The sequence below is a fragment of the Gopherus flavomarginatus genome, chromosome 6 (genome assembly GCF_025201925.1).
Source record: "Gopherus flavomarginatus isolate rGopFla2 chromosome 6, rGopFla2.mat.asm, whole genome shotgun sequence".
In the NCBI taxonomy this organism is placed as follows: domain Eukaryota; kingdom Metazoa; phylum Chordata; order Testudines; family Testudinidae; genus Gopherus; species Gopherus flavomarginatus.
The window spans coordinates 65,771,390-65,791,719 of record NC_066622.1 but is presented as its reverse complement, the minus strand read 5'-3'; the positions used below and the strand labels follow the sequence as shown (position 1 = coordinate 65,791,719).

The 20,330-nt window shown below is 45.4% G+C and overlaps 1 protein-coding gene across 12 annotated transcripts in view; it reads right to left on the bottom strand.

Moving 5' to 3' along the window:
* Positions 1–20,330, bottom strand: part of ZSWIM8 (zinc finger SWIM-type containing 8) — a 132,428-nt gene that overhangs the window by 12,032 nt on the left and 100,066 nt on the right. For 11 of the 12 annotated variants that reach the window (XM_050959909.1, XM_050959911.1, XM_050959912.1 and 8 more), the window contains 11 exons: positions 18,659–18,838; positions 17,170–17,353; positions 16,493–16,591; positions 15,425–15,549; positions 11,614–11,848; positions 9,104–9,256; positions 8,007–8,229; positions 7,533–7,822; positions 6,080–6,303; positions 5,282–5,764; positions 1,383–1,551 (listed from right to left, as the gene is read on the bottom strand). In XM_050959909.1, the coding sequence (XP_050815866.1) occupies positions 1,383–1,551; positions 5,282–5,764; positions 6,080–6,303; positions 7,533–7,822; positions 8,007–8,229; positions 9,104–9,256; positions 11,614–11,848; positions 15,425–15,549; positions 16,493–16,591; positions 17,170–17,353; positions 18,659–18,838 (2,365 nt within the window). Of the gene's footprint in view, positions 1–972; positions 1,034–1,382; positions 1,552–5,281; positions 5,765–6,079; positions 6,304–7,532; positions 7,823–8,006; positions 8,230–9,103; positions 9,257–11,613; positions 11,849–15,424; positions 15,550–16,492; positions 16,592–17,169; positions 17,354–18,658; positions 18,839–20,330 lie in introns of all 12 variants that reach the window. The other variant, XR_007775190.1, reaches the window with a different exon arrangement.

Sequence of the window (20,330 nt, the reverse complement as noted above, 5' to 3'; positions counted from 1 at the left end):
CAGATCTATCTGACCTCATCACACAAGCAGACAGAAAGATGTCGGACACACAAATTACAAAGCTAAGTGAAACCCTGCCAAGGAGACTGACCCTAGGGGTGCGCTGAGCATCACCCAGAGCTAGACACTATCACATGGGTAAGCACTTTCTGAACAGTATCCAGGCATTGGCAACAGTGTTTTAAAAACTAGAGAGTACATACACTGCAAGAGAATCCACACTCAGGTAAGTCACATCCTGGCAGTCAGAGAGGAGGCACTTTGTATTCATTTACATTATCCTAGGTTGAGCAAGCAGCCTGCAGGGTCCAGCACAGGAGGGAAGAGAACAGCAACTGCTTTTCTAAGCTAAGAGTCACAACCACTACACAGCTGAAGTCTGAAGCTGAAAGTAAAGGCACTGGGCTGACCAGACCTGGGAAGTTTTAAGATCCTGAGACCGCCAAGGTTTTTCTAGTCATTTTTACATCAGTTAAAATGAGTGAAAGTGCATTTTAAAAAAAAGCAGAAAGAGGAGCCCCTTTTCCCTAAGCATCTGGATGGGAGGGAGGACAACGTGTCCAGCAAATGCCCCCGCTGTGCTGGCTCTTCCAGAACTTTATGGGTTGGGAGGCACTGGTAGTACTTACAGTAAGAGCCAGCCCACTTCCAAATGCAGTACTGCTCTTGTAGAAAGTGATGGTGTTATTCAGCCGAGGTCCGGCTTTCTCCTGCCAGAGCCATGCCCCACAGGAGCAGGTCAGTGATAGTCACACACAGCAGCTGTTCCCAGCATTGCACACTGGCTGAACTCCAGCCTGACTGCAGCATAGCAGAGTCACTCAGAGACTGTCCCTGAGATACTCCTGCTGACACAACCCTCTCTCCTAAGCACGTGCATTTGAGGCAAGACCATTTCCAAGCTCTCACGAAGATGACAAAGGCTTTGGAAGTTTCTGTGGCAGAAGTTTGGCTGCCTCCTGCTCCAAGTACCTCTTAGTAGCTGACCTCACAGCACCAGAGATGTCACACATGCCTTCCCTTACTTGAAGGGCTGCAGATGGGAGGAGAGAGAAATAAAGCTCATCCAGTTATCTGGAGTCAGACTGCTAGCAAGTGTCTACCTCAATTCAGTCTGAGGGGTGAAACTCTGGAAACTTCAATGGATCGACACCATGAAGTTCCACTTGCTGATTTACTTCTGATTGGTGCATTAGGTGTCGCCCCATCATGGGCCTAACCTCCCTCTGCACGTGCATCTCTGGGTTGCGATGCACACGCTGGGGACATTTCAAAACAGTGATAGTCCTGTTCCAGGTGCATTGGTCCTGTCTGGGATAAAGCTGGGAGGACTATGACCCACACTTCTATTACATACAGAGTCTGGGGGCCAAGATACTCACTTGCTACGTTGGAAGACAGCGACAGTCCTGTCTCGGCATGGTACGGGTGCACTGCAATCTGTGTCATGGATGGGACGGGTACACCGGGAAACGACACGGCTGTAGCTGCCAGAGATGGTGTTGTTACAGAATAGGGATACTGTGCTCCTATGAATGCTGGGTGGACACCCTAGAAAGGAAGCTGGGTATCAGTCATAGGAACGTTAAGAACAGCCATACTGGGTCAGACCAAAGGTCCATCTAGCCCAGCATCCTGTCTTCCGACAGCGGCCAATGCCAGATGCTTCAGAGGGAATGAACAGAACAGGGCAATTTTGAGTGATGCCCCCATAATTCAGTCCCAGTTTCTAGCAGTCAGAGGTTTAAGGATACCCAAAGCATGAGGTTACATCCCAGACCATTTTGGCTAACAGCCACTGACGTACCTAGCCTCCACGAACACATCTAATTCCTTTTGGAACCCAGTTATACTTTTGGCCTTCACACCATCCCCTGGCAACAAGTTCCACAGGTTGGCTGTGCACTGCATGAAGTACTTCCTTTTGCCTGTTTTAAACCTGATACCTATTAATTTCACTGGGTGACCCCTGGTTCTTATGTTATGTGAAGGGGTAAAAAATACTTCCTTATTCACTTTCTCCACATCAGTCATGATTTTATAGACATCTGTCATACTCCCTCTTAGTCATCTCTTCTCTAAATTGAAAAGTCCCGGTCTTAACCTCTCCTCATACAGAAGCTGTTCCATAACCCTAAGCATTTTTGTTGCCATTTTTTTAACCTTTTCCAATTCCAACACATCTTTTTTGAGATGGGGCAATCATATTTGCATGTAGTATTCAAGATGTGGGCATACTATGGATTTATATAGAGGCAACATGATATTTTCTGTCTTATTCTCTATCGCTTTCTTAATGAGTCCCATCATTCTGTTTACTTTTTTGACTGCCACTGCACATTGACTGGATGTTTACAAAGAACTATCCAAAATGACTCCAAGATCTTTCTTGAGTGGTAACAGCTAATTTAGATCCCATCATTTTATAACTATAGTTGGGATTATGTTTCCCAATGTCATTACTTTGCATTTATCAATATTGAATTTCATCTGCCATTTTATTGCCCAGTCACCCAGTTCTGAGAAATCCTTTTGTAGCTCTTCACAGTCTGCTTGGGACTTAACTATCTTGAGTAGTTTTGTATCATCTGCAAATTTTGCCACCTGTTTACCCCTTTTTCCAGATCATTTATGAATATGTTAAATAGGACTGGGCCCAGCACAGATCCCTGGGAGACACCACTACTTACCTCTCTCCATTCTGAAAACTCACCATTTGTTCCTACTCTATGTTTCCTATCTTTTAACCAGTTACCAATCCATGAGAAGACCTTCCCTCTTATCCCATGACTGCTTATTTTGCTTAATAGCCTTTGGTAGGGACCTTGTTAAAGGCATTCTGAAAATTTAAGTACTCTATATCCACTGGATCCCCCTTGCTCACATGCTTGTTGACCCCCTCAAAGAATTCTAGTAGATTGGTGAGGCATGATTTCCCTTTACAAAAACCATATTAACTCATCCCCAACAAATTATGTTCATCTATCTGTTGGACAATTTTGTTCTTTACTACAATTTCAACCAGTTTGCTCCGTACTGAAGTCAGGCTTACTGGCCTGTAACTTCTGGGGTCACCTCTGGAGCCCTTTTTAATAATTGGCATCACATTAGCTATTCTTAAGTCATTTGGTATAGAAGCAGATTTAAATTATAGATTACAGACTACAGTTAGTAGTCCTGCAATTTCACATTTGAGTTCCTTCAAAACTCTTGGATGAATAACATCTGGCCCTGATGACTTATTACTGTTTAGTTTATCAATTTGCTCCAAAACCTCCTCTAACGACACTTCAATCTGGGACAGTTCCTCAGATTTGTCACCTAAAAAGAATGGCTCAGGTTTGGGAATCTCCCTCACATCCTTAGCCATGAAGACCAATGCAAAGAATTCATTTAGTTTCTCCACAATGACCTTACCATCCTTTAGTGCTCCTTTAGCATCTCCATCGCCCAGTCGCCCCACTGGTTATTTAGCAGGCTTCCTCCTTCTGATGTATTTAAAAAATTTTACAATTAACTTTTTGAGTCTTTGGCTACTTGTACTTCAAATTCTTTTTTGGCCTTCCTAATTATATTTTTACACTTCATTTGCCAGAGTTTATGCTCCTTTCTATTTTCCTCACTAAGACTTAACTTCCACTTTTTAAAGAATGTCTTTTCGCCTCTCACTGCTTCTTTTACTTTGTTGTTTACTCACAGTGGCACTTCTTTGGTTCTCTTACTATGCTTACTATGTTTTTTCATTTGGGAGTATATATTTAAGTTGAGCCTCTATTATGGTGTCTTTAAATAATTTCCATGCAGTTTGCAGGGATTTTACTTTTGGTACTGTACGTTTTAATTTTTGTTTAACTAACCTCCTCATTTTCACTGAAATTAAATGCTATAGTGTTGAGCCACTGTGGTGTTTTCCCCACCAAAGGGATGTTAAATTTAATTATATTATGGTCACTATTACCAAGTGGTCCAGCTATATTCACCTCTTGGACCTGACCCTGTGCTCTACTTAGGATAAATCAAGAATTGCCTCTCCTCTTGTGGGTTCCAGGACTAGCTGCTCCAAAAAGCAGTCATTTAAAGTGTCAAGAAACTTTACCTCAGCATCCCCTCCTGAGGTGATATGTACCCAGTCAATATGGGGATAGTTGAAATCCCCCATTGAGTTTTTTTATTTGAATAGCCTCTCTAATCTCCCTAAGCATTTCACAGTCACTATCACCATCCTGGTCAGTAATTCCAGCATGGAACTCCTATCCATAGAGATTCTATGGTACAGTTTGGTTCATTTAAGATTTTTACTTCATTTGATTCTATGCTTTCTTTCACATATAGTGCCACTCCCCTACCAGCATGACATGTTTTGTTCTTCCGCTATATTTTGTACCCTGGTACAAATCCCATTGATTATCCTCATTCCATCAAGTTTCTGTGATGCCTATTATATCAATATCTTCATTTAATACAAGGTACTCTAGTTCACCCATCTTATTATTTAGACTTCTAGCACTGGTATATAAGAACTTTAAAATCTTGTCACTTTTTAGCTGTCACCCATTACATGATGTAATTGAATGTGACTTTTTAATCATTTGACTGTTTCTCATCAGATCCTACCTATATTTTATCTTCCATACTCTCCTCCTTTTACTAGACCATAGAGAATCTCCATTAATAGACCCCGTCCCTAAGGGATGTCTCTGTCCAAGCCACCTGTTCCTCCACATGGGTCGGCTGTCCCCCAGCCCTTAGTTTAGAAACTGCTCTACAACCTTTTTAAGTGCCAGCAATCTGGTTTCATTTTGGTGTAGGTGGAGCCCATCCTTCCTGTATAGGCTCCCCATTCCCCAAAAGTTTACCCAGTTCCTAATAAAATCTAACCCCCTCCTCCCTACACCTCTACTGCCTAGACTGCCAACTCTTCAGGGATGGGACATTTCTGTAGTGTGCCTAGCATACTTTTGGCACTATAGCAATACAGTTGTAATGCCAATAGCTGATACTACACTTAATGTTCTCAAGTTGCTTTACATGCATTACCCACCCATGGGACGTAAGTAAATAAATCTGCTTTACACATGGGAAAGCTGGGTTAGAGATATGATGTGACTTGCCAAGGCCACTAAGTGAATCAGTGGCAGAGCTGAGACTGGAGCTCTAGAGATCTTGGTTCCCACCCCAAGCTCACCCCACTAGACTATGTTCCCTCTCAAAGAAGCTGAACTAGGTTATCATGAACGCAGAGGATTATCTATAGAACACCAGGCCACTGATGGTGACTCACCTGGGGGTACGCTGAGCCAGGCACAGGGAAGACTGCTGGGCGTGGCATGTGCTGGATTGGGTGTCCAATATACTGGGGGTTACAGGGTATATGGGTCTGGAGAGTAGTGTAGGGGTGCAGGCCCTGGGTGTGTGCATGTGCCATTGCTGGCCCGGCCATCGTATGCTGCTGGTAGATAGTTGACCCCACAGAGATCACCGGCACTACTGTGGCTGCTGCTGTCACTGCAGCTGCCACTGTCACAGTGGTGGGCTCAGCAGTCACCCTGCTGTCTGTCAATCCGCGCACTGCTTCAGAGCCTGCCCGGGCACCACTGGCGCTGCAACCAGTGGCTCCTTCTCTCTGCGCCGGGGTCCCACCAACAGTCTGTTCATACAACCAGTACCACTGGTGTGCCACTTCAAACAGGACTTCTGGGTACACCCCACCTCCTTTGGCTGCCTCTTCCACGGCCATGCAGGCCTTCTCCAGCATCAGGTTATCCTGAGAAGGGGACAGAGAGTGGAGAAAACAAACCCAACAGCATGAGGGATAGGAGAAAACTGCAGCAGGTAAGATACCAAGGACTGCAACACGCCTCAGAATGGCCAATGCTGCCCAAAGCAGTCAGCCAGCAGGATAACCACTACAGACTGCCCACAAGGGGTAGAAGAAATATCTATAATGCAGCACTGGAATCAGTGCTGTGTTACTCTGTCTTCACAAGGAAGGGAGGAGCCAATCCCACCGATACCAGTTGACTACCTGGCATGTCCAGGACCTTTGGAGGTCAGACTGCCCCCAGAAAGCGATGCTTACCTGCTCCTTGCACTGCACCAGGGCCCTCTGGATCTCATTTGGGTTCAGAGCATGGGCATGGGGCAGGCAGCTGAGTGCCAATTCAGCAGCTGCTCGCACCATGTTGGAATCCCTGGCCCTTGAAGCCCTGTCTGCCAATGATGCCACTTCCGGAGGAGTCAAGTGTCCATCCCAACACTCCACCAGAATGTTCAAGGCTGCGCTGCCAATCTCCATGGCCTGCCCTAGTAACCAGAGGGGAAGAGAAGGACGAGCATCACACACCACCCTCCACAGACTCAATCACAGCACCAATCAGTTCTTCTGGGGAGAATCGTAGACTCGTCGACTCCGAGGCCAGAAGGGACTATTGGGCTTACCTAGTCTGACCCCCTGTATAGCACAGGCCAGAGACTGCCCCCAAATCATCCCTAGAGCAGATGTTAGAAAAACATCCAGTCTGTCTGGATTTTAAAATTGTCAGTGCTGGCGAATCCACCATGCCCCTTGGTAAACTGTTCCAACGATTAAAAATGTGCACCGTTTCCAGTCCGAATGTGTCTAGTCTCCACTTCCAGCCATGTCTCTGCAGAGGGAGAAGCCTGGAACTCCCCAAAATACAAGACTTCCCTTGGGGAAGGCAGGTGGAACCCAAGTGCTCTCCTCAAGCTTCATGCCCGACTGGCAAAGGCAGGGCCCTGAATAAGCAGAGAGCTCATGCTCTTGCATCATACTAGTAGCGACACAGCAGCACTGCTGAATCCTAGACACAGCTGCTCAACCAGCAAGACAGGCATGGTAGGCCAGAGCGCTGCCTACAGGGGGAAGGTGGAAGGCAGCAACAGGATAAGTTAGCCAAGAGCCCCCCATTGCTACTGGATTAACAGTCTCCTTAGCTGGCCTAGAGAATGCCTGAATGTATGCTAATACACAGGAAGGAGTCAGACACTTGTAAAGGGCCTGGGGGATATTCCAGCCTGAGAAAAGGGAACTAACTTTTCCTCATATGAGAAATACGTCAACATTCCTTTAGCTTTCCATTACAGCTATCTGAGCTCTCCAAGCCACAAGGAGGAAGCTAGCAGCGGCTCTGAGTGTAATGGGATACAGGAGGAACGTCAAAGTCTCCAACACGCTCAGCCACAACAATGCTTTGCAAGTGTCTCTCGTCAGCAGAGATCCTCAAAGAGGCCCTATCCCACTAAGACAATCCTATGCCAGTACCTGCCTCCCCTTTGCCCAGAGACTTCTGAGCACTGCAGCTGGTTATGGTGCAAAGTCAAGAAGCAGGTATTGGCACCAGAATCCTCCACAAGCTGTAGTAAGCACCACCTGTGCAAATCCTTGCTACCTGGTGTGTGCAACTGTCCATGGCAAGCTGCAGCTGTGTGCATCAGTGTCTCGGCAGTGAGGTTACTAAAATCAAGATCCCCGCTCCACCGAATAAAGAGCACCCTAATAATGCTGCCCTAACCTGTGATCCAAGAGACGTGGGAGGAGTAGGTTCGAGAGAGCCAGTTGGGAGACACAAAGTTGTGCAGCCCTAGTGCATAGAGCCCAATCTCGAAGGCGCAGAGATGGAGGTTGCGGTGGGGCCCCTGGTGCCCACCGCTGGAGGAGGGATGAGTGAAGATGGAGGTACTGCTGTTTCCACCCGCCTTGATAAGAACTGTCTTGGCCAGTTCAAAGTAGAAGTGAGCAGCTGCTTCCGAGGGTTGATTTGGGACGTGAGGTGCATGGCTTTCCGGCCGCCTCCCTTTATACCTGGAATGACAAGATACAGGAGCCACTCGGACAGGAGCAAGCACTCACAGAGCTCTTCTCTTCAGGCTAAGCAAGCTCTCACCAGCAGGCACTCCACAGATGTACACAGGCCTGTGTATACACTTGACTCTGGACCAAGGAAGCCATAAGGTGTCATGTAGTGAGGGAGGAAAGTGGATCTTACCTGCCAACTTCCACAGTCTTTGCACGTGCTCCACCACTGGCTCTCCTGCTGCCACTCGAGGACGATGAGCCCAATGAGTCACTGGACGAGCTGCTGATGCTGTCACTGTCCTGTCCTCTGCCCCAGGAAGTGGCTGCCCATCCCCCACGAAGGGGCCGCCGACTGAGGGTTGGAGAGCTGTCAGAGGTGGTTTCGGGAGCACTGCTGTCAATACTGGCCATACCTACACCACCACAGACAACAAAGGGCATGTCAACGGACAAGCTCCTCTCCAAGACCATTGCACACCTGAACAGGTTCCAACCCATTCACACCACAGGCCGTGTAAACAGCTGAGGAGGGTTTTATTTCTTTGCAAACCACAACTGGAATGTACATTCATAGACAAAACTGGTCAGTTCATCCAACCAACCCTGCACTGATTTTGCAGTTTCAAATACAGAGAAGTCCACAGCGCCTCAACAGAAGGGGAAAGGAAGCCTGTTGCACACACTTCCCTGCCACACAGACTCCACGTAGATCTTTGGTACATTTCAATGAAGAGGATCGAAGCAATTGTACATATCAACCACCAAGACCAACAGACTGCGTATTTATTTTATGGTTTTATCGAAAGAATGCAGTACAATGTTCCCATCGTATATATGGTATTTTACATTCCATCCAATTTAAACAGAAGAGTTCCCCACTCACAATCCTAAGGCAATTTACCCCCAAACACACTCAGATCCCACAGAAAACAGCAGAAGGGGGAAACTCAGCCATTGAGCCAGTGGCAGCGTATCTGAGTTTGGCACAGAGCCCAAAATCATGGTGCCCTGCTCCCTGGGCCAGCACGAGCTGAGGGCACTGTGGAAACAGTGCACCCATTCAGTTCCAACATACCTAATTCGCTAGCCAGAACACAGCTAGTGTTAAACACAAGAGACTTTACAGGGAAAGACCTGTGTTCCCACCCCAAAGAGCTTACAGACAGAGAATTGCTTTTTTCAGTGAGGGGAGAGACTGACAAGAGAATGGAATGGTGGGTGAACTGGTCTGTCCCTGCAGAGGGCCTAGCACAGCTTTGGATGCTGTATGACTTGATTACCTCATACCTGTGTGTTTCTTCTTCTGCCTGACAGGTGAGCCCCAGCATCTCCCATTGTATCCACCTCGACTTCCAAGGGCCAGACGACTGGGAACCTTTCCCTCCTGTTTCACAACACTGGACTCCCCAGGTGGCTCGCAAGGAGACCTCTGAGAGCTCTCTGGACAAATGGGAAAGCAGCAAGAGACAGTGAAACAAGTCTTGAAACATATGAAGCCAGATGTCTCTGAACATCCCCATGCCTTTGTAAAGCATAAACATTGCTTCTCTTGCTGCTCAAAAGAAATGCAGCCAGGTGAAGCACCAGGGGCTGTGAAAGATAATCTGCCAGACCTAGATTTTGATACAGATCCCCCTTTTCTCACCCTAGGAGATGGGCACTAAAAACACAGCTGGCTTTTACATGTACAGGTTTACTCTTCAGTCGAGATAACACAGGGTGCTCTGGTATTTTTATCTGAGTTCCACATACATAATCCTGCCCCAGACTGAGAGTGAATACACTTTACGTTGTGTTTCAGGTCCTGCCCTGTCCACTTTCACCTTCCCCTCATGCTCTTCAGAAGGAGAACAGGACATTTCCAATAAGCAAAGGCCAGGATTCAGCACAGAGCAGGAAAAGAGCTGTTTCTAGAAGGGACTCTTAAAGGTCACTTGTTTCAATTGCAACTGCCAAGGAAAATCTAATTATCCCTTCTTACATTACGGTGGTAGCACAGCAATAGTGAATTCTCTTAAGCTTTCAGTTACAGTATTCCTACATCCTTAGGTTAAATCTTCACACTAAAAAACAGAACATTCTTGTGTGGCTGTTTTGGAAAAAAAAGGGTTTTACATTAGAAGAGTTTAAAACAAAAAGGTTTTAATGTCTTTTTAAATTCTCACAATTCTTTTTTAAAGACACTGCTAGTATTAAATAATCACTTGTTTTCCAAAAATATTCCTGAAGAGTCTTTTCCTGTAAAGACAGAATCAGAACACATGGGATGGTATTAGCCGAGAAACAGGACAGGGTTGCTAGAACATGGAAATGAAAGAAACAAAGGAGTGTCAAGATCACTGAGTTGCTAATTTAGCAGCTAAACAAAAGATGATCTAGTGGTTAAGAACCAATACTGAAGGGAGGCAGACTGAATTCTACTCCTGGCTCTGACACTGACCTATTATGGGGTTTGGGGCAAGCCATTTAAGCTGTTTTCTCATCATGTATAAATAAGGTTGTAGGGGGAAAATACAGCAATTAGTACATGGTCATGTAATTAAAAACTATACTATACTGTAATACATATGCAGAAGAGGTAAAGCTACAGATATGCATAATGTTTCCAGTGGTGTAAGGCTCCCACTGGGTCACATGGAAAAAAAAAAAATCACACTCAGCACTTAAAAGTTTACTGAGCCATGAAGTTTTTCCACAAGAGCCAGTGAAACACTTCTGCCACTCAAAACTTGAGGACAAATTGTGGCATTAAGCCTCAGCCTTGCCATGGGGCTGCGCAGAACTGCAGTGTCCCAGCAAGAGCTCAGAGAGACAATGCCTCCCCCCAAGCTCCTGGGGGATGCAGCCATTGTGTCGCACTTAGAGGGGACAGCTTGTACTTTTGCAGCCAACCAACAAGATTTATTTCTATGCCAAACTTCTCGCTCCAGCAGTTTTAGCTGCTCAAAGAAAGGTTAAGACCTTTTTTTTTTTTAAAATAAAAGGGGAGCAAAATGTATTTTTCTAATTCCTTTTGTTCATAATCAATGACCTGTTTTCCGTCAAAGTTAAAAAACCCGTTGTCAGAGACCAAGCTTAGAACAGTTCAGGTTTAACAGCTCAAACTTTCAGAGAGAGTTCCATGCAGCTGAAGCCAGGGGTTTAGAATGGAAATGCTCCAGCAACCTTTTCTGTAGCTATTGCTATAGTATCCAGCTATAACAGTGTCGGTAGGAAGAGGTTAGAAGGGAACACCTCTCTTGCACTGCTTGTCATTCCCATACATGTCATGTGATGTTTGCCATTAAAGCAAGGGCACAGAGCACATGGGGAAACACACTTCAGGGAAGGGAATTTATGCTCCTCTCCCACTGTTAACTCCCTTTCACCTTTACTTCTCACTTTCATCTAGTTTGCTGTTCTAGTCTGTTGATGTCACAGGTGCCCCTAAAGCTGTACATAGGGTTTTTCTGGTAACTCCACAGCATTGTAATACTGACATAAAAGACGTTACTAGAGCAGTCTCTTAAAATGAATCAGAAGCCAGTTTACCATTTGCTCTCTAGAGACAGGAAGCTTGAAGAGCTGAGTAAATTGTTCTGTAATATGTGAGTGGACAGAAATGCTTGAAGTGGGTGGGTTATTTTACCCTAGGAGCGAGGTGCAGTAGATGAAGGAGTTCAGTGACAGTCGATTATCCAGACCATTACACAAATCAGCCCGGCCTCCTCCCAAAAGGAACAAGGACTTCAGTTTCCCATCCTGTCAGTAAAGACAGGGCATTCTGCATGATCCCACTGGAACAGCAGATCTCTTACCCTGTGCACTCTTCTCCACAAAGCTTTCAGAAGGACTGCTCTGGACTGCAGTGGTTACACCTGCTTGCTGAGTGACTGACGTCCCTGGAAGCTGCTGGATAGCTGTGGTGGATTGGGCAGCATGTTTGGAAGGAGATTTCTGATTGGCTACTGTGGGCTTGCTGGATGAGTAGAAGGAACTCAGAGTCTGTGGCTTGTGTGTTTGGCTCTCTCTGTCTAGCAGTTTGTCTAAAATCTTTAATGGGGGAGAAAAATCGGGTTAGAGGCAGAGTAAGAAAACACTCATTATCCCAAAGGATATGGGCGAGGTACTAATTCAGCTTCTTACTGGGGGAAAATAAATTCTGTTAGACAAGAAAATACATGTCATAGAATCAGAATAGCAAGGTTGGAAGGGACCTCAGGAGGTCATTTAGTCCAACCCCCTGCTCAAAGCAGGACCAATCCCCAACTAAATCATCCCAGTCAGGGCTTTGTCAAGCCTGACTTTAAAAACCTCTAAAGATGGAGATTCCACCACCTCCCTAGGTAACCCATTCCAGGGCTTCACCACCCTTCTAGTGAAAAAGTTTTTCCTAATATCCAACCTAAACCTCCCCCACAGGAACTTGAGACCATTACTCCTTCTTGTATCATTTAGTACCACTGAGAACAGTCTAGATCCATCCTCTTTGGAACCCCCTTTCAGGTAGTTGAAAGCAGCTATCAAATCCCCCCTCATTCTTTTCTTCTGCAGACTAAAACAATCCCAGTTCCCTCAGCCTCTCCTCATAAGTCATGCGCTCCTTAATCATTTTCATTGCCTTCCGCTGGACTCTTTCCAATTTTTCCACATCCTTCTTGTAGTGTGGGGCCCAAAACTGGACACAGTACTCCAGATGATGCCTCACCAATGTTGAATAGAGAGGAATGATCACATCCCTCAGTCTGATGACAATGCTCCTACTTATGTAGCCCAAAATGCCGTTAGCCTTCTTGGCACCAAGGGCACACTGCCAACTCATATCCAGCTTCTCGTCCACTGTAACCCCTAGGTCCTTTTCGGCTACTTTAGGAAAAGCAGGCTCTGAGATCAGCCAGACAGGTTCCATACTCACATGACCGCACCATTCTGGAAGGGTAGACTCAAAAGTACCGACTACGTCATCTCCATTTACTTGCATCTTAAAAAGCCAATGACCCTCCAACCCTCAATATGGAAACAATTCTGATTCTCACCGAGCGGTTAAATCACAGAACTGGGAGCCAGGAGATCTGGGTTCTATTCACAGTTCTGCCACAGACTCACTGGGTGACCTTGGCCAAGTCATTACACTTTTGTGCCTCAGTTTCTCTAACTGTAAAATCCTGACCTACTGTACAGAAATGTTGAAAGGCCTCTGAGATGTCTATATACTAGAGAAATGCACTCTATTATTCTTTAACAACAGTTTCTGATCCTCACTTTTCTATTTTAATTACTAGGAATATTTGCATGAAAACAATCTGGACTTTAAGAATTTGTCCATTTGTGTTGTCCATTCACACAAAAGTAACCAATGTTGATGTCTCAGTGAATTAATGTCTAGATTACTGGTAATGCCACAGGCAGAGGATGGTAACATGAAATGGGGAAAGAGCAGCAGAACAGGCAAACTCCTTAAGAAGGTAGAAGAATACTGAAAATACTCTAGAGGAACAGAACTGTCTCTCAGTAGAATGGGCTTCAAGGTTTTTCATGCAGAATCAGCAATTCTTTAATTGTTCTGCACAATTATGTCCTTCCAAGTGCAAATAAGATACACGTGTGTACACATGCAGCTGAGCTGGGATATATTACACTAGACCTCAGAGTTACGAAAACCAGAGTTACAAACTGACTCAATCATGTGACGTTGCATTCTATGTGATTTTATGAAAATATGCTAATGAGTATGAATATAATGTAACTGGAATACGCTTCATGCAAAGGGTCTCTCGTAAGGTATCATTACAAAGCTTATAATCTACTGAGTGTGGTCATCCTATTTGTACAGATGTATCACTCTTGTATCGGAAACCAGAAATATAAAATATAATTCTGGGGGCCTATTGTAATTATGCAAAGTGTGGGCCATTAATGGTGGTTTGGAATCTTGATGGCTCCCATTAACCAGGACAATTGTCTGTAGATGGCTGTGTTTTACTTGTAAGTCTTCCTGTATACGTGTGTGCTGGCAAGTGGGAACTGAAGTCTTCAGTGACATGTGATCATGTCACCTGAACTGGAATCCATCTTTAACCTGGTGCTGTTCCACTGAGAAGGACGGGTGGGAACCCAGAGAGGGACAAAGGATTCCCGCCTTATGCAAAAGATATATAAGTGGGTGGAACAGAACAAAGGGAGGAGAGGAGCCATCATGAGACATTCCTTGGCTACCACCTGAGCTGGAACAAGGGCTGTCCCGGGGAAAGGATTGTGCCCAGACTAGGAAGGTGTCCAGTCTGTGAAAGAAACTTCCTGAAACATCTCTGAGGGTGAGATTTTATCTGTATTCAGTTTTATTACTGTATTAGGCTTAGACTGGCGTGTTTTATTTTATTTTACTTGGTAATTCACTTTGTTCTGTCTGTTACTACTTGGAACCACTTAAATCCTACTTTCTGTATTTAATCACTTTTTACTTATACTTAATGCAGAGTATGTATTAACACCATGGGGGGGGAGGCAAACAGCTGTGCACATCTCTTTATCAGTGTTATAGAGGGCAAACAATTTATGAGTTTACCCTGTATAAACTTTATACAAGGTAAAATGGATTTATTTGGGGTTTAGACCCCACTGGGAGTTGGGAATCTGAGTGTTAAAGACAGGAACACTTCTGTAAGTTGCTTTTAGTTAAGTCTGCAGCTTTGGGTCACATGGTTCAGACCCTGAGTCTGTGTTGGAGCAGACGGGTGTGTCTGCTTAACAAGACAGGGCGCTGGAGTCCTGAGCTGGCAGAGAAAGCAGGGGCAGAAGTAGTCTTGGCACATCAGTTGGCAGTTACCAAGACGGTTTCTGTGATCCAATCAGTCACACCACACCCCTCATTTGGAAGCAGAAGTACACTATAAGGCAGCAGCAGAGTTTTAAAAAAAAAAAAAAAAAAGGGAAAGTTTAAAAAAAGATTTGATAAAGTAAGAACCCTGTTTCTGTGCTTGTTTCATTTAAATTAAGATGGTTAAAAGAAGCATGTTTCTTCTGCCTAGCAAAATTTCAAAGTTGTATTAATTGTAAACTTTTGAAAGAACCACCATAACGTTTTGTTCAGAGTTACAAACGTTTCACTGTTACAAACAACCTCCATTCCCCAGGTGTTCATAACTCTGAGGTTCTACTGTAAAATGTTGGTTACAATTTTCTCTACAGGTACCCAGGCCACAGGGCAAAGTGGCCTGGGTACCTGTAGAGAAAATTGTAGGATAACATGTAAAACAGAGCCCAATACCTCACAGAATACAGGACTAACATTTGGCAAGGCAAAGAACGCAGCCCAATATCCCTGGGGCAAAACTGAGCCAGGACCAAGGGCAGATACAGAGCTACCCTGAAAATTCAAGGGCATAGGTGACAGCATCCTAATGGATAAAGGGTGAGATCATATATAGTGAACGAGAACTAAGTGTGAGAGATGCGTGCCGCCATGCTGGAATTTAGGAACCCTTTGGAAATTATGCCTCTGCTGCGTAACATACGCTGTGCACTCAGATTTTGCACTGGAAGGATAATATAAGCAAATAATGCGGCCCCAAGGCCATGAGTGGGATATGACACAGGGTAATTCAGCTATGATCCCTTAAAGGGACAAACCTTTTTCAGTTTAGACTGGTCATCTTTGTACGTGATCATCAGAGCTAGAGCCAGATCACCCTTCTCTCTTCGGGTTCCTTCACACAGAAGAGGGTGCTCTGCTTCACTCACAGTCGTCTTCATGCCTGCAGGGCCAAGAAGAGAAGGATACAGAGATAGGTGAATTCAAGAGGCTTAAGAGCATCTGACACATTTTACCTCTTTCCCTGTACTCTTTTGTTCATCTCCCCCTATTAGTCATAAAGGAAAGAGTTTGTCCTATTTTGCTTGTTGACATTATACATAGTCTATGCCCTTGAGAATGAGAGCTGGAGTCTTTCCCAGAAGTCTGCACTGCAACTGCCAGGACAACCTCATCCTGACAGGTCAAAAGGTGAGTGTCCAGGCCTGCCTGAGGCTCCTTCCTGGAGACAAAGGGAGTGGAATACTAGACACTCAGACTGATCACGCTCTTTGCTGCCTCCAGTTTCTGCAGCGGCCACTTAGTCAACATTCAAACATCATCAGTGTATCTTTCCTTCTGGGGAAGAGGTGGTGGAGAGTCTGCTATATACACCACTACTTTCTTGCTAAAACACATGAATTGGAAGCCAGGAATTTTGTGTAACTCACCCATGAAGATTTTGAGCCAAGTCTGAGCTAACAATGAGTAATTCTACTGGGTTTTTATTGTCAAGTTTTAACCCCTGCTGAACTGACTGCCTGTTAATCTCTGCACTGTTCAAGCTCCAGCTATACTTAACTGTCAATTCTTTCAGGCCAAATAGCAGCAAAGATGGTTGAAAACACTCTTTATACCCTTTTAATAGCCCACCTGTCAATTTCAGTCCTCAGCTGCATTTCTCCCACAATGCACCTCAAACCTGACACACAGGACCTCCCATTATCCCAGTCCCAGATTCCCTCCCCAGCTCTGACAATATCCCACCAAAACACTTTCAGTTCTGCACCAGATTGGAATCCAGGTCAACAGGCATCAATTCGTTCCACAAAAGGGGGCAGGATTCGGAATGTGAACGAGAAAAGCCCTCCTCCTCCTCTGAGGTGGAGAAAGAGCTGGATTCTTACCAAGAGCAGCAACAGCTGCTTCAAAACCAAGTTCCTCATCGCCAGGCATTTCATTATTCCAATTACGGCTTGGGGGCCTGGACCCTGTCGGAGAAACCACTGGAGAGACAGGAGAGGACAGTCAGTTCACAGCTGTATGAAGCTAGGACCCAAAAGCAAAAAAGTATTCTAGGGTCTGTCTGGGCTTTGTGCTCCCATTTCAAACCACCATTCCAGCCCTACAGTCATCGCACAAGTCTGCTGCTTTCTCCCTCTCCCTCAATTAGACCCCTCCAATCCTACCAAGCTCTGCTTCAGGATGGGTTTGGAAGCCCAGTTCTTTTTCTGATGGTTAATGTATTTGTTTCCCCCAACAGAAGCAGCAATGGGGTCGTAATAATATATTTAAAGGCTCCGTGACTATTTTACAGGGACACAAATGGGTCAGAAATGTGATAAGATTCCCAATGCTTCTGTATGAAAGGGGAGCTAGCAAGGAGGTCAGTACTGAAGAAGAGTCCCCATACCAATGTGGAGGGAACAGCAGAAGTAGGTATAACTTTAGGGTGAACAGGTAAGAATAGGGCTGCAATCATCATAAGAGAAGTGCAGATTTTCTCTGAAAGCTTCTTTTTGGCCCCAAGGTTCAAAGTCTAGGAATGTGCCCCTTATGAAATACACGCCAACTGGGACAGTACCTGGAGTGCACAGGACATCAAATATGAAGCTGGCCAGCATGAGAGGCAGGACAGGGCGGTAATCACACAAGGTCCCTTCTCTCAGCTCTTCAGCCCTTCCTCGAATGGTGTTCATCTCATTAGTGCCCAAAGGGATCTTCTTTAACAAGGCCACAATCTCAGATTCCTGGTATGCCAGCTTCACCTGAGGGTACCCACAAGGAAGCAAAAAGAAGCCATCAGATACCGTTGGACAGAACCATCTTGCCCTACGCAGATGATCAAATATAGGAATAATCCTGAAATAGTTTTTATTGATTCATTAGTATACAATCCACTGATCTCATGCCACTCCTTGCCTTCTCCAACACAGAGACAATAGTTAGGATGGTGCCCAGCTGGAGGCCGTCCCATAGGACACGCAAGTCCATACACAACCTTCTCCTCACCTTCCCTTTCCCTTTCCAACCAATTACTCTGAGGTCTGGTTGGGGAAAAAAGGTCAGTGTGCACAAGGAAATATGGAGAAGCATCCAGCCAGATAGGTCACTAGAAAGGCAGGTCATTCCCAATCCTACAGAGAAGGATGTTACCTTGAGCAATACAACAGCTGAGGAGGAAAGGACTGTCTGGGAGGGGAATGGACAATATTCCAGTACATATTCCACTGAACAAAGATTGTTGCATTACAGTGTGTTTTTCTCCACTGTAGTGTTCTTTCCATTTTTAAAGCATTGTTTCCATGCCAGCTTACGCATCTGGTGAATGCCAGACCCACATTTAATCTTCTCACCAGACACTGTTGAGTATGAATGTAGATAACCTTAGGGTAACAAGTTTATTCCTTAGTAGGAGCCTGGTAATAGCTGCACCTTCAAGGGATTCTGCAATCTTGCTAGTTAGAAAGTGACAGAAGCAACAACTCACACAACCAAGATCTGAACAGATCACATTTTTACAGAAGATGGCCTATGGGCATTAGTTAAAGCATGTGAAGTTGTGTACCTACTGTTGTGTACATATTTAGATGTCTAAATACACAGTATGAGCAAGTGTGACAGCCTACAAAGTTGCACCAGTTTACCCTAAGGTGTGAATTTAAAATGAGTTAGTTAAACCAGTGTAAACCCTGTGGGGAGCTCCAGAACGGCTTTATTTCCGATCAGTTTAGAGTGCACACACAGGGGGTTCCCATCGGTTTAATTAAATCATTTTAAGTTTACCTCGTAAGTTAAACAAACAAACTTTCTCCTGTAGACAAGTGCTGAAATTCCTCCCACAGATTTAGCCCAAGTGTCTTCAACATAGGAGTAACCTTTGCTACACAAATTCTAGGTCACTCACTGACTCACTCAGTGCCTGCTCGGCTCCATGTAGACTAATTCTGAGAGAACTCCTAAAGGCAGGACCCGATGCACAGAACTCAAATGGGGAATACTTGAGCATGAAGGGGGAAATCCCAGCAGTGTGGTGCTGCTCACAGATACAGTCTTTCTGGGCCACTTTATACCTCCAGGGCCTTGGTAGAGGCAGGAGGCCTTTGTAGCTCCAAGGCAAACATGCCAATGCGGAAGGCCAAGTTGTGGTATTCCAGCCTCTCACTCAGCACAGTCAGCAGGAAAGCAGCTTTGGACAGCGTGTTGGTTGCCATCCATGTCTGCTTGCTGGTCGACACCTTGTTCTTCTTCCCCTGTGAGAGGAGTAGTTCATAACAGGTTTGTTAGGAAATGAATTGATCCCAGCAGTGCGAGGATGTACCAGTGATTCCCCCTATGTTCCTGCCTACAGGAACTCCTCCCCTCCTGTGCACTGAGGACAGCGCACACCCATTATTCTGGAAACACTGTTTTGTCCTGGCTCTACCTATTGCCCTGTCCCCCTCCAAAATCCAGCCGTTTCTGGATGATGAAACAGACCCAATTTTGTACGCTATCTCCTTTTGGTGCAGAATCCCAATTGCCACTGGTTATGGATGGCTCCTCCCCACAGCATCTGTCTACTCTTCCCTCATATGACAATGCAGTGGGGGCTCCTGCCTCCTCACTAAGTCAATTCTTCCAGTATTGGACCACTTTAGCAGGTGGATGCTGACTTGGACAAACTATTACTATATAATTATATTCTTGCCAGTAGGTTTAAAAAGTATGGATTGGATGAACGGACTATAAGGTGGATAGAAAGTTGGCTAGATTGTCGGGCTCAATGGGTAGTGATCAGGGGCTTGATGTCTAGTTGGCAACTGGTATCAAGCGGAGTGCCCCAGGGGTCGGTTTTGTTCAACATCTTCATTAATGATCTGGATGATGGGATGGATTTTACCCTCAGCAAGTTTGTGGATGACACTACGCTGGGGGGAGAGGTAGATACGCTGGAGGGTAAGGACAGGGTCCAGAGTGACCTAGACAAATTGGAGGATTGGGCCAAGAGAAATCTGATGAGGTTCAACAAGGATAAGTACAGAGTCTTGCACTCAGGATAGAAGAATCCCATGTATTGCTACAGGCTGAGGACCAACTGGCTAAACAGCAGTTCTGCAAAAAAGGACCTGGGGATTACAGTGGATGAGAAGCTGGATATGAGTCAGCAGTGCGCCCTTGTTGCCAAGAGGCTAATGGCATATTGGGCTGCATTAGTAGGAGCATTTCCAGCAGCTCGAGAGAAGTGATTAGTCCCCTCTATTCGGCACTGGTGGGGCTACATCTGGAGTAGTGTGTCCAGTTTTGGTCTTCTAAGCATGTTTAAAGCAATGTTAAATTGAGTGTTTTGTTCAACTGGAAGGTATAGATCAACAAGGGGCCATTAGCAGGAGCTGTTCATTGTGGTTCCCATCTGGCAGACAAGAACACTTGAGTGCAGATCAGGGAGTGGAAGGCTGTGTGAGGCGCTGGGGTTAGTCAGGGTAGGGATGACTCAAAGTCCCTTCAAGTCATGCTGAAGGACCCATTGCCCTTTTTCAGGTGAAATACTGAACAGTCAGAGAAGCCCAAACTAACGGGGGTTTAGAACAGGTCAAGGTCCAGCATAGCCCTGCGCAGAGAGAATAGGAACCACCAGTGGATTTTACTGCATCTGAGTCTTGCTGCATGGTGAAATTCTGTTCAGCTGCCTGAGTGTTTCTGTGCCCTTGACACAGTGGACAGGCAGGGGGAGTTCAAAAAATCAAAATACAGACCAAAACACAA